Source organism: Squalius cephalus (assembly GCF_949319135.1).
Source record: "Squalius cephalus genome assembly, chromosome: 7".
Taxonomy (NCBI): Eukaryota; Metazoa; Chordata; class Actinopteri; order Cypriniformes; family Leuciscidae; genus Squalius; species Squalius cephalus.
This window is the reverse complement of record NC_137128.1, coordinates 16,507,571-16,522,374: the sequence shown is the minus strand read 5'-3', so window position 1 is coordinate 16,522,374 and position 14,804 is coordinate 16,507,571. Positions and strand designations below refer to the sequence as shown.

The window sequence follows — 14,804 nt, the reverse complement described above, 5'->3', positions numbered from 1 at the left end:
CTCTGAATGCAACGTAACAGGGAGGAGAGTAAAGATGGAAAGCTCCTAAAGCTTAGTTCCATATAAATTCACAGATAATTTGTTGTTTTGTCGTTAGTGAAAATCAATATTGATCTTGTATTTGAAAAAGGATGCTCATATGAGAAACAATACTAAAATTCAGAGTAAGTTCATTCACATTCGGAGATCGACTATTTTTGACTGTCGAAATGCCGGCAGACACAGCTACAGTGAGTTGTTCAAAATCTTAGAGCCCCTGGTGATACTTCGAGCAAAGTTTCATGTTGTGTCGAGCCTTCTTGGGGTTTTAAAAATAGCGATTTTTGATGCTATCATAGAAGTGCCCGAAGAACTCCCATTCAAAAGGCAATTTGACTGAAAACGAAAATACGGTCAAAAGTGGCGTTTCCATTCTAATTATGCTTTTAAACGAAAGTTCGCCTTGGGTAGATTAGCAAAAAGACCCTAGGTTGCAATTAGGCGAGAGTTACCCTTTAATCTGGGGACGCAATGTGCACCATTTTATCAGATTTGTATTTTGTACGACTGTACGAATTCTGAAGCCATTCGATGGCTTAATGTGAGGTACAAATGAATATTTAAGTCGTTAAGTTAAAGTTAATGCAAACTCATCTCTCCCTCAGTCATTCTCCATTCAGCATTCAAACAGCAATTTGGTTACTACAGTAAGATGATGAAACTCACTCCAAGATCAATGTTCCCATTATTATACTTTATTTGTAGATAAAGGTCAATGGTTTTGCATAAAAGGACTATCTTGCTAGAGTTTATTGCGGTTTCTAAACCATGTCATCTTTCTACCGCGTGTCTGTTAGATCCCAACACTGGAGTAGTGAGCACTATAAATTGTTCTTCACACGCACAGTAACTAAAATTTAAAACTGTTAAAAGAAAAGGCTCAATAAAATGTTGCATAGATATAATACACTAAGCATCACCATCTCTTCCCTTTGTGCTTTGAACTTTTCTATGCAAAGCGCTGCAAGCTGTTACTCCACGTTGCTTCAAGCGCATCATTCTGTGCACGAAATGTACATAAGCACTTTGTGCTGCTCTGTATTAGAGCCTTTCATATTATAATACTTTTGTGCAATGAAATATTATTCTGTCCTATCTATCATATGTTGTTGCCTTATTAAAAAGTGGTGCTATAACTTTCAAATAAATGCCTTTTCATTTTATGGTATATACTGTATAAATGTATTTACTTGTTTTTCATCAATGTCTTTTATAACAATACAAAGAGCAATGTGGAACATTTTACCTTTTATTCCCCACAAAAAAAACAAAAACAAAAAAAAAATCACTAAATGTTCAGATTTAATAAAATGATTGTGCACTCATGATTTTTCAAGAATAACTTTTGCTGCGGAATTATCCTCTAACCTAATTTATAATAGTATTTTTGCCATATATTATGAATTTAGCCTTTTCTTACTGTAGCAGTTTACAGTAAATCTTTGCAAATAAATATGAAATTTGTTTTGACAATGGTTGTTTTCATTTTTCAATTCCTCAGAAAGTGGCCTGTGTGTGAGTGCACATGATTCTTGTGTGTGGAGGTTTAACCACCAGGGGGAAATAGGCCTGCCACCACAGCTGGAAAAAAAATCCTAGAGGAAACACTGATCGTGATCGCAATATTGGCCAAAATAATTGTGATTATGATTTTTTTTTTTTGCCATAATCGAGCAGCCCTATTTAGGTCATTGGAACATATCAGTATGAAAGCTGGTCATTCATTAGGTAGATGTTTATGACTAACTAAAAGTACAGATTGTATGTGGTGGGGTTACCTGACTACCATTTAGTCCGAGCCAGGGCTCCTGACCGTAGGTAAACATTTCCCATAGTGTCACACCAAACATCCATGTGTCTGTGGCATGAGAAAATGTGCGTGTCTTCAGGCTCTCTGGGGCACACCTATGTGAAAAAAAAACACCATGCATAGACATTACGTCAGTAGAATAAAATGCCCGTAAAAGAACAATCCACCAGGGGAAAAATGAAATGAGGATCATGCACAGTTCATTTAATCAAAACAAGGGCCACAAACAATGGCCTCATTCAAAGTCAATCTGAATCCTGAGCTCTGGCCTGTCACTGCATATAAACAAAATCAACCAAATCATTTTAAGCTCTCCATATCCCTTCTCTATAGATTCAAAACACATGCAAACACAAACTCTTCCTTTGTGAATAAATCCAGCCCTCCAAACATCCCTCACCAGGCGAAAGGGACTTTGCGATGCTCTTGCATGACGTAATGGTCATCGTTCTTAGGCAGTGCCCTCATCAGTCCAAAGTCTCCGATTTTGATCTGCTCACTGGAAGCCAGCAGGATGTTTCTGGCAGCCAGGTCTCTGTGGATGAAGCGTTTGGACTCTAGGTAACCCATGCCATTGGAAATCTGGATGGTGTACTGACACAAGGTGGAAATGAGGAAATGGCCCAGGGTCTTTCTCAAACGATCCAGCATGGAGCCGAGAGGCGCAAGCTCAGTCACCTTAGAGAAAGAAAGGTGATAAAGTGGGGCCATTCAGGGAAGAGAGGCATGGGGAGAAAAGGGGACAATATTAAGTTTCATTTCATAACGACTGAAAAAGTGATATGACAAGAAGCATATCGCCACCGGAGACAATGAACACTGCCAATCAGGAATAACTCCAGAAGTCAGTGTCAGCAAATAATGAGTCTGAGAGAGCATGCAAATGTCAGGCCTTATTTTAGCCCACCCCTCCCTTCTCAAGGCCTTGATACTTTAGCACCCTGTCTTTGCCACCAATTTGTTTTAGATGAGAACACGCACACTCACTCACCATCTTCATGGGGTGTGTGAGGACGACTCCGTAGAGACGGATGAGGTTCTGGTGGTCAAGAGAGTGCATGGCATTGACCTCACAGATGAAGTCGTCCAGAGCATCTGGCTGGTTGAGCACGTCTGTCTTCAGACACTTCACTGCCACATTGAGCTGAGGGGGACATGTTGAAAGAGAACTTTGAGAGCCAACACATCTGTCTTTGCTGGGTAGAGGTCAAAGCAGCTGGACTGTTGCTAGACTGTACACACATAATCCCACAAAAATGCTAATGACTGCGTCTACACTGTTACTGGTCATCACAGAGCAACATTATTCCCTGTGCACCTGCTTAAACTCTGGTGGAAAGAAATCATGTAACATCTGGCATTATTCAGACTGCCTAGGCCCATCTGCATTGCTTCATGAATTCATGATAAATAGATCTTTGCTTCATTAGAAGGAATTGTAGGTGGTGCACATAAATTGAGTCTTTGTACACCTGAAGTTCAAAGCTCAAAGTTCAGGTGTCAGTCCAAAACAGTGTCTAATCACTGAAAATGTAGATCTCTCTCATTTCAGTTTGTGCAATTTCTCTATAGGCTATAGGTTTTACTTAACCAAAACCAACTGTCAACCAAAAAAAGACAACTAAACTTACCTAAACTGTCTATAGACCAGTGGTTCTAAAGGTCCTTGCACACTGAATCCGAAATTTTCGCATGCGTTTTTTCGTATCCGTCATTCTGTGGCTCTAAACTGTCAAAACACCATTCAAACCCTTGTTACGGATGCGAAAAACGCAGAAAATCGAACCCGATTAGATTTTTTTTTTGACGGATGAAAGTTTCGGAGGCAGTGTACAAGTGTGATTGACATAACGTGAGGTCGTATTTATTTTTTAACGTGCGAAAATTTCGGACGCGAATTTCGGACTCAGTGTGCAAGGGCCTTTAAGACCCGAAGGCCTTGTCCAACGCAATATTATATATTAAGGATGTGAGGAAATTTTCCCATCAGTTAATTGACTTGTGACAACACCGGTTATACCGGTATCACCAGGGGTGGGAGGAATAGGTGGACATTGGAGTTTTTTCCTCTTTTCCACCTCGCTTTTAAATCGCTTATGAATGCCTGTGCGGCTGTGCACATTTTACTTTCTATTAGCGGCAATTTGGGGACAGCAATTGCTTGAAAGGTGAGTTCATTATTAATGAAAAACATAACAAAATAGTACAATGACAAAAAAAAAAAAAAAATAGAACTTTTATTATCAAAAAGATAAAGACAGCTTTAACAAAACTAATAAGCATGGCAGCCTCATTCTTGTGGTGCGCTTGAAGGTGTGTGAGTGTGTGTGTGTTACCTCCAGATGCTGCCACCTTCATCAGGCAAAGTTTACAGATTGCCTCAATGTTTGCAGGTTCCCTATTAACATTGGGTTTAAATCCAAAATATTGCCAAAAGCGGCTTTTACATTTCGCTTTGAAACCAAATGGGCACTGACTAACACTGACTATCGCAGCAAGCCAAGATTATTTTTTTTGGCATACTTTTGATAGTTTCTTCTGTAATTATGACTGTTCAGCTGTTCATTTTCAAACCTTTTTATTAACATAACTGGGAATATTGATAAATTAATCATGATTCATTTTGTGATTCCTGAAGTTTCAAGAACTGCATGTATTTTCCTGAATGTGTGGAAACAATGTGAATGTACTGAAATGTGTCTGTACACAAATACAACGTACGATCAGTGCATCAAGAGCGTACACACATCGTTTGTTTGCGCATCAATATAATGGACAGCATGCTTGCTGTACGACACCTGTACGTCAGCGCAATCGTCTTTACTTTGATTGCAGTCCTCATCCATCAAAAGTTTACTAGCGAGATGCTGGTTTGCTTTATCACTTACTGGATCATTAGACTGAAAACATTCTAGGATTTTAAGGCTTAAAATGATCTGATCACAAACAGAGAAGCAAAATCGGGTTAAAGGGTTAGAATAGAAATGTCCGCCTACCAGGGTTACAGGTGCTTGTGCCAATGTAGATTCTCAGTGTGATAAACTCCAGACTTATAAGATCATCTAACTGCGTGACAATTGACGTTAATGATGCAATTTCACGTGCTTCAGTAATTTATTTGCGTTAAATTATTTTAACGCGTTAAGGATTTTGATTTAATCACATGCGCTAATGTGTTAATATTAAAATATTTAAAGTAGGGGTGTACTTTAATATAAAATGTTTTAATGTAGCAGTTGATATAAATCTCAGCTCTGCCCTGTCATTTCTCTGTATAGTGTAAAGGAGCAGTATTTGATCAGCACAGATGGCCACAGGAAAGATGTTCCCACTCAAGTCCCATGTGGAAAGAACCCTTTGGTGTGCAACACACACTATCACTACAGCCTCCGGCTCAGTTCACACGACATCTGACCCCTCATCAGCTCATTAGAGGCCCATCTCTCCCACAAGCCTCCTCTAGAGAACACAGCTGCAACAATGACACATAGAGATCAGCCCTGAAACAGGATGTTCACATGGAGTCTTGAAGGGAAAGGTGGGACCACAAGTGTCTGAAAGCTAATCTTGTGTTGATCTCGGTTTCTGATTGCGACAAACAACGTTCCTGCCAAAAACTGTACTAGTCATTAGTTTGTGATGTGTCACTTGTGATGGAGATTTAAAAAAAAAAAAAGATACTCAAGTATCATCCGCATAACCTGAATCCTTGAGTCGTGTTAATTTTGTTAACGAAAACTATGATGAAAAAAGTTTGTCAATGAGCTTTTTTCCTATGACTAAGACAATGACAAGACGACACAAAGGCCATTAAACGATAACTGTGACTATATCAATATATAATATCATTGATAAAAAAAGATGAGACTAAAATGAAATTAAAAAACAAAAACGTTACAAAAATCTCTCTATTTTTTTTTTTCGAGAAAAAAAGAGGAGACAAAATATTACATGCTGCTTAACATGAGCATTCATTTGTGGTTGTCAAATGTCAAGAGTTTAAATCCCCCAAACAGAGCTTTTCTGTTACATTTTCTCCCCAGCATTTTACTTAATCTTTGCAATCTGGCAACCATGTGCATGCGCTCTCTCTGCACTGCGCAATAAGAGCAGATGAAATTTCAAACATGAAATTGTCATTCAATCAGTCTGTATTTCTTCACGAGCAGTTTGTGCTGTTTGCTGCGACTAAATACTGTATGCGATCAAACCTTTTCCGTGATGAACTGTAATAAATCCAAACATAGATCTCGACTATATTGTTTGCGATTGTGATTGCTGAATTTGCCGTTGTTTTAATAGTGAAATTCATAATAGTAATTACAAACTACATTAATGTCTTTCTGTTTTCATTTTTAAGAGAAGTTTCTTGTTTTACCAGTTTTCATAATGTAGACAGAGTGTGTTAATGTATATGATAAATAGCCTATCCGTACAGTAGATGAGGTAAACAACCATGCGTATGAATTGACATTCTCCTGATTTGTACTTCTAGGTGAAAGTGCAAAAATTCTGATGAAATGTAAAAAATAAATTTCTCAAAATGACAACAATCATTGTGATTATAAATTTGAGTTGTTATTATTATTGATACTGATAAAGTTATCAGTTTAACCATTATGCAGCATTATTGAAAATATGACAAAGTTTTCATTGACTAAAACTAGACTAAAATGCCCAGACGTTTACTCCTGGTTTCACAGAAAAGGCTTAAACCTAGTCTCAGACTAAAATGCATGTTTGTGCTGTTTTAACTGAATAAAAAAAAAAAAAAAAAACTTAAAACTAAAGATCTTAAAATATGTCAGTGCCATTGTTTTGTCTCAGGATGCAAATCAGATTTTTTATATTTTTTTTCCCTAAGGCATGTTTTATAGAATCTACTTAAATGTCCTAATTGAACTAAGGTCTAATCCTGGCTTAATCTAAGCCCTGTCTTTGAAACCAGGCTTTTGTCAGCTAAAAGTTGACTAAATAAAAACAGGACAAGGTTGTCTAAATAAAAAAAAAAAAGTACATTTGACACAGGACTAAGACTAAGACTAAACTTAAAAATAGCTGACAAAATTAACCCTAATCTTGAGTACGCCCCAGTGCATGACTGAGCTGGTGCCTGAATTCTGCATCTGGTGTTTTCAACAAAGCCCCCTCTGTTTTTTTCAAACACTTTCATCCTTTCTCCCCTCTTCCACTCACCACTTTTCCATTTGGCGTGAACCACTCTCCACGTTTGACCACGCCGAAGGAGCCGTCACCCAGTTTCTCAAAGAGGGCAAGGTCTTTTTCACTGATGAGACAGGTGAGGGTCTGCTGCTGGCCGTCCAGCGGTGGAGATGTGGGGGAGGGTTTTCGGAAAGTACTGGCTGGCTGGGGATTAAAGTCTCCTTCTGGTCTCTTCCCACTGAAAACCTGAGGGATAACAACAACAAAGTCAAGATCTAGAGGTGACAAATAAAAGCCCTTATCAACACACATAACAAAACCATCTTTTAATTGTGCACAGCTGGAACTGCATCAAATGTGTACCAGAAGCTTGAGGACTCCCTGGCTAGTCTCTATTCCATTACGGTAATGATAACCACTAACATGGAACATCCCAAAACCAAAATGAAGGATAGCAGTAGAAATCACAACAAGAGAGAGAGAAGGCGATTCTAGACAGAGCTACTCTTTCCAACTGCTTATCAGCTCGAAGCACTTTGTATGAGGAGCCTGTGGGTCGGCCGAGGAGAGCTGAGCTATCAAGAACCAGGGTGTGGGTTGAGGTAAGCCAGGGGCTGTAACTTAAGGGACAAGGAGGATTGGCAGCAACGGAAGGTGAAGGAGTGAGAGATAACCATAACCTTAACCCAGTGTTACTCACTGCGCGGCTCGCGAGCCTCCTGCGGCTTGACAAGCTTTAAATTGTGGCTTGCATGGTGGTAAAAAATACGGTGATATGATAATGCAGTCAATACATATATTTCATAAAAACAAGTAGGGCTATAACATAACCCATTAAAATACTCAAAGTCTCTGCTATATTACAAATAATTTATATAAAAAAAAAAATACCCAAAACAGCGGCATTACAAGATGGAAATATAGACTATAAAAGATATTTAAACTTGATCTGCCTTTTACGTCCATGACACTTGCTACGTTTACATGCAACCAAATAATTCATTAGTAATCGGACAGACGGCTCAATTGGACTGAAAAGCCTTCATGTAAACACCTTAATCGACCGATTGAGCTCGATCCGAATGAAATTTCGATCGAATTGAAAGGGGTGGTTTATTCCTTTTCTAATCCACTTAATCGGATTGAAAACCGAAACTTTAAGGACTGCGCATGTGCAATGACGTAGAAATAGTGTAATGACGTAGAAATAGCGTAATGACGTGTGACGTGCGGAACGACCCGTTCTTCCTGTTGAATAAAGTGTCATATTAAATGAGTGTACCATCATTCTAAAATTCTCCTTTCACTCAGCGTCTGTGAAGTGGAGCAGGACAACGTCCCACCAGTCCTTGTTTTGGATTCTCATCCAAAGACGACTGGTTTTGGGCGTGGGGAGGGGCATTTTTACTGCATGATAAAAATAAGCAGCACGGCACAACAGTTCATCTGCTCATTGTCTCCAAATTATGACCAGGATAAATGGATATGACCAATGGATAAATATTAAGTCTGCTGTTTAAAACAAATAAAGAACCAATGTAGGAGAATGGTTATTAAGCGCAAACAGCGGGAAACTTTGTATATTTGTGCAGTGTGTGCATGTAAAATGTAGTCCGATTTGAAGCTTGTGACATATAAACACGCACATCAACTCGATCACTTGTTTAGCGTTCATTGTAAACACTACATTCAGATTCATCAATCGGAATGAATTCAGTCAGATTGAAACAAATGTTGTGCATGTAAACATAGCCGTGACTCACTGCGGAGTTGCCAGTTTTGGCGGCCTTTCCAGCTCTTAATGCCGAATGTGCTCTTGGATGGTGTGATACATGATGGGCTAATGTAGAAAAAAAAAAAAAAAACCTTAAGGTCATTCAAAATATATTCTGGGATGAATATATTCTGGGATGAGCTTTAAGGAAATCCTGCTTTTTTTGTCATTAAGGGAAATCATCTAGTCTCAGTTACAAATTTGACTGGTAAATGATAAAGAATGATTGTATGTTCGGGGATGGCAGATTGATAAGCAGACATGGTATTTATTTATTGACTGGATGTAACTTAATACTTTGCGGTAAAAGTGGTTCTCCTATTGACTCTGTCCTATCAGTGTGGCTCTCATGAAAAAAACTGTGAAGACCACTGCCTTAACCCATTAAAAACAGACAGACATATCAGATAGACAGAGATGATGCTGAAAAAAAAAAAAGAGAAAACAGAAATAGAGAAGGATGGAACGCAATGTCTAGCCTTGAGAGTGAGAGCCTGGATTTGACGGACAGGCTGAAAATAGAAAAATTGAACTGGGACCAGAGTGAATATAGAGGATCCAGACAGAGCCTTGAACCCCAGACTACCGCGTGATAACCGTACACATAGCAAAGATACATTACACACTGACAAAAGCCTCAATGAGTAACAAATCCAAACACATCTTTCTATCATGGTTTGGGACTTTCCAATGACTTCTATTGTTTTAATACTGAACCAATGATATCTTCAGTCCCCTTAACCCAAAAACTACCCCTCACAAAATCTTTCTGTAATTTTTACATTTTCATTAAGCGAATATTACTACGTTTATTAAGCCGTTCCAAAAGTGAGAATTGTTGGCTGCTCTCCACAATATAGATGATTCAGGTTTTACTGTCAATGTAGTAATGCCACTAAAACTCAGTGACAAACACATAAATAAATAATAAAAAACAATACCCAAGTGGTTGGGAAACTGTCGCTCTTCAGCAAAAATCATCTCAGAGCGGCTCTTTTCACAGAACTGTTATCATTTACATGTGTGAAGCGTGTCTCAAACTCCATCTCTGCATATATGCTGAGAGTTTGGGTTGCTTACAAATCAGATTTGTAATGTAAAACATTTATAAACCTAAAACCCTTGCTCTAAGTTTGCATATTTTGATGTCCAGTGTCCACATATTCTTGTTTAAGAAATTACAGTGGCTGAAGCATTTCTATTGTGAAGAAGTGGCCAAATATTAAAGATTAAGAAAATATTTGGGTAACACTTTACAATAAGGTCTCATTTGTTAACATTAGTTTCAGTGTTTTCTAATCCCGACCAATTTGCCTATGCACTGCTGTGCACAACACCAATCAATGGCAAACCACATATGTTTCTACGCTATGCTCATACTGTTTGGAAATGACAAAACCGTATTTACTTACAGATCTAGTTCTCACAATGTTCTATTCAGCAGCTTACTTAGCGGCTCAAATCTGAAAACTTCAAATGACACAGCTCATATCTCCGTCTCTGTAAGTTAACGTGGCACGCCTATGTGCAGCGCAGAGTTGTTCTTTTGCACAGTATGACAAGAGAGACAACAAGTTGTCCAGTCCGGTTCACACAGCAGGGGTTTGAGGAGAATGCAGTTGTGACTCCCAAAACTTTACAGGTGAGTTACAGGTGTGATATAATGCGGTTGTCACTCCTGTAAATAAGTAAACTGTGTGTGAAACCATATTAAGGAGTCAAATACAGGACTCCCTCTAACGAGTCCAGGACATATTCTAACGCTGTGTGAACAGTCATGGCAACCTCTGGTGCTCAGCTAGTTTGTGGAGATAGTGAAAAGAAAGAAAGCAGAGGAGAATTGAAAATTTCAAAGGGACTGGACTGACACACACACACACACACACATCTGGCTTACTATCTTTGTGGGGACTCTCCATAGCTGTAATGCTTTTTATACTGTACAAACTGTACATTAAATCCCCTTACACTAACCCTACCTCTAAATCTACCCATCACAGAACACATTCTGCATTTTTATATAAAAAAAACTAAACAAAACAAAAAACACTCATTCTGTATGATTTATAAGCTTGTTTGAAGTCCCCACCGGGATAGAAAAACAAGCACACACACACGGTTTTATGCTGCTCAGGTGGGAACTTGAAAAGCCCAGCACAATTAATTCCATAATAAACCATGTTATCTATTGTTTGTTGCATTTTTTGTTTTTGTTTTTTTTATGAAGCTAAATTAAGCTATTGTTATCGAAATATAATTGGGGGGAAAAAACGAGTTTTTCATAAATTAATAATAATAGTAAAATATTAGTTTTTGCATTGGCTCTTCCAAAAATGCATCCAAAAGCAACTATTTTTCACCTCTTTGGTGAAAAGGGTTCCTGACCCCTCCTATATAGATATACATACATATTTAAATGAAAGCAACATTTGAAACAGGAGAACACTTACTGAGGATACGTGTCAACTAAAAGCATGCCCACACACACTAACAGTTGAGTGAGGAGGAAAATTACTCAGTCTGCTCTTGGTGCCAGGAACGGAAACAAACAGGTGTAATTTTAGAAAGCTCTCATCCAGGCCACTTCCTGTCGACCCAGGCCAATGCTGCAACTAAAGCCTCCACACAAGGGAGGAAATCGGTGTGTGTTTTTGTTTCATTATTTGACATGTATGAAAGAGCTGAGTGGAGGTTAAGCAGGCACAGTAGGTATCGTATTATCGTATATTAATGCCTATTATCGCCGTGCTAGCCACCGCAGCAAAAATAAACCAGTCACATTTCAAAGTCATGCAATTGCCGCATTTTGAAACGTAAGTGTGGCTAATGTCAATTAACAGCAAGGATGAAATACAACAACTATGGTAATTTCCAAATAAGCCTACAACAAACATGAAAAACAAAAAGAGCTATTGACATTTGCTGTACAATAATGCAACAACCTAATATTTGGTGTAGTTGAAACTGCATGTTATAAAGTAATAATTTTATTATTAAATAAATAACTAAAATTTGGTTAATGTTGTTTAAACAAACGATACATACATAAAGACTCTTTTTTGAACGAACAGTGAACTTATATATCTCTATTTGTAGGTTATCTGTTGATTTATTTTTTAAAAACAGCACAGCGTATTGTAAAAATGATTCATTATTTCAACAAGAATGAGACTTGATTAAATATAAATAAACAAAACAATAGAACAAACCTTAAAAAAAAGTAAATAGCCTATGCCTATTAGGCTACAAAAGAATTGGTTAAATTTAACGAAAGCAAAAATTAAATATGTAATATAAATTTTAAACAGAATAGAACAAACTTTCAGAACAGAAAAATATAAACAAAGGTTAAAAATATTGTATATTGTAGACGTCGGTGGGCAACAGAAGCCTATTCCGCGGGAGAGCAGCGCGATAAACAAACAAACAAAAAATACACCAAAAGACTATTATAGGCATATCTCGCAGTCAGTGAAAATAAATTAGGTGCAATGACGCTGATTATTGTTACTATTCTATTAAGGAATGAGACGAATGAAGAACGCTTCTCTCTCGTGTGTGCGAACACACTGACTGCTGGACAACCGAACTTCTGGACTTTCTAGTAAATTCGTGGTTGAGTGGTAGAACTTCGGTTTCAATGATTTAGATGACACAGGTTCAAATCCCGAACAATCGTGGACTACTGTATTCCTGATTTCCTTCTGGCCTAAATCCCTGCTTCTGCTGAACATTATTTATACTCCGCAATTTTTTGGTCATACAGATAAGAGTACACTTCAAAAACTGTAAACTTTTATTCATGTACACTCACAATAGGCTAACGACAAAACGTTTTCTGTGGTCTCGGTCTCCGGGAACTGCGCGTCACAAAAATGAACCGAAAGCCACTTGCCTCAGCTCAGTCACAATAAGAAATATGTCTAAAGCTTTAAAGCTTTAAATGTCAAAATATTTAAAGAATGTTTTCTGATTATGTAATCCATATGAAACCGAGAGGCACAGAGGATCTGCTCAAATATGTTTATCATGTGTATGAGCGCGTCCCAATGAGGAAAGGACAAGGCAAGAGTGAAAATCTGGCTCTAATTAAATGTAAATCGCCCTGAATTAAAATGTAAAAACAGATAAAATATTTTTTGTCGAAATGTTGCTATATTGTTATTGTTGTAATTTAAACTCATAAATATTCTATAAATGTTATTTAGTTTAACAGCAGCACGAAATACCCACTGTGGTTCGAGATTTATTTGAATAAATAAAAATAACCGCCCTCTGCTTAATTCACAAATCGCACCCTGGTTTTAAGGATCCAAAGATCCAGCCCGACTGAAAGATCCCTGTGGAATTTAATATTGAGTTGAAATTTTTTTTCATGACAACAAATGAACATGAGTTTGAAGTTTGTATTTCGTTTTGCTTGGAAAAAGCTGGCCTAAACTGAAGTAGCGTTTTAATTCTTGAATTAATGAAATATTTAGTTAATATACCTTTTTATGACAGAACTATGTAGTCTAAATGATTTAATTCCTTCATTATCAACACTTTAATAATGCTAATGTCTGCGACTTCTCTTTGTCTCAGAGCTCCTCTCCTCTCAGAGCCTGTAGGGGGTTTGGAGGGGCAGTTCAGTGGCTTTATCGTGGGGGTGCAGGTGTTAATGTCCCGTCTTTCATATGGAGAGTGTTGGATAGACAGCCTAATGATACAGAACAGGCAAAGGCAAAATTTCTTTCAGGATAAATCTCTCAATGTGTCTAAATAGGCCCTATCTTAATTAAATTATAAATATTGTAGCTAATGTATTTAAAGGTTTTTCATAAAAAAAAATCCATTGAAGTGTTCAATCCAGTTGTTTCAACTGGTTTTGTAGAGTTTTAGAATGTTTGAGCAGTGTGTGTATGATTGTCAACAATCTGACCTTATCTAAACATGAACTGTTGACGAAACGATACAGAGCGCTTTAATTCGCGATCAACCTCATTTTATTGTAGCCTAAGGTGAAGCAAACAAGGTTAAATAATTTGTTACACTCATTTTGCATCGCATATGGAACTCGACTTGTTTTAAATAAATAAACTGTCCTGACTCTTTATTTAAACCTTGAAATGTGCAATGGGGTTTTAAACTGAATTCATTTTAGTCTTCTTTTACGTTTTCATTGGTTTTTATATTGAAAGCAATACAATTTAGTTAGGCTGTTATTTTTTGTATAAGTCAACAAAGTTTTTTTTTCCTGATTTGTTCAATGTACAGTATGGATCTGTTTTGAAAATTTTCTTTCGTTGCTATGGCTGGGTATCACTGTCAGTCATCTCAATTTCGTGAATGATTCACAAAACAATAATTTATCAGATTAAAGAAGAGCTTCATCATCTTCATTTTCTGGTGCGATTGGTTGATAATCTGCCTTCAACAGCACCTTCGGGTTTTGTCGTCTGTACAGCACAACAGAGGCTCAAATGGAATGTAGCAAATTTATGTTGCCATTATTAATTAAACAAAACGCCTGACTTTAATAATCTGTTACCCATTTAAGCATCAAAAACGGTAAAAACAAACGATGTCGGCTAACATCGGTTAACAGCATGTAGGCTACAATGTTATTATCTAAATAAAAATGACAGACAATCAATAACAAGCTCCGAAAAGTGTTTCAAATCAATAAATTAACATTTCAGAAGTTTTTATTTTTGACAAATAGCCTATTAAACTACAAACAAAATTATGAAGATGGTTGAGCTGAGATTCGAACTCAAACGCTTGAAGCACCGCGACGCACGAGCGTTGACCACACAGCTATCGCCTGAACTCTGTTTTATGTGCATGAGCTTAATGTCTTATGCTTACGCAAAGCCTCATTGATGTGACATTTTTCTATTGCGACGTTTTATGTTGAAATGATTTCATTATTTATTAAAGAAAATTATGCTAATCATAACAACATACTGTACGCCTATCTAATTCTTAAACGCATGCATTAAACACAAATGCTGCCGACTAACATCGGTTAGCAAG

At 37.5% G+C, this 14,804-nt stretch overlaps 1 protein-coding gene across 9 annotated transcripts in view; it reads right to left on the bottom strand.

Annotated features, from left to right (window-relative positions):
- tnk2b (tyrosine kinase, non-receptor, 2b) overlaps window positions 1-14,804 on the bottom strand; it is a gene marked incomplete at its 3' end in the record, with an annotated part of 99,669 nt that overhangs the window by 15,674 nt on the left and 69,191 nt on the right. For all 9 annotated transcript variants that reach the window (XM_079877283.1, XM_079877285.1, XM_079877287.1 and 6 more), the window contains 4 exons: window positions 7,046-7,258; window positions 2,841-2,993; window positions 2,250-2,527; window positions 1,818-1,944 (listed from right to left, as the gene is read on the bottom strand). In XM_079877283.1, coding sequence (XP_079733409.1) covers window positions 1,818-1,944; window positions 2,250-2,527; window positions 2,841-2,993; window positions 7,046-7,258 — 771 coding nt within the window. The remainder of the gene's footprint in view (window positions 1-1,817; window positions 1,945-2,249; window positions 2,528-2,840; window positions 2,994-7,045; window positions 7,259-14,804) is intronic.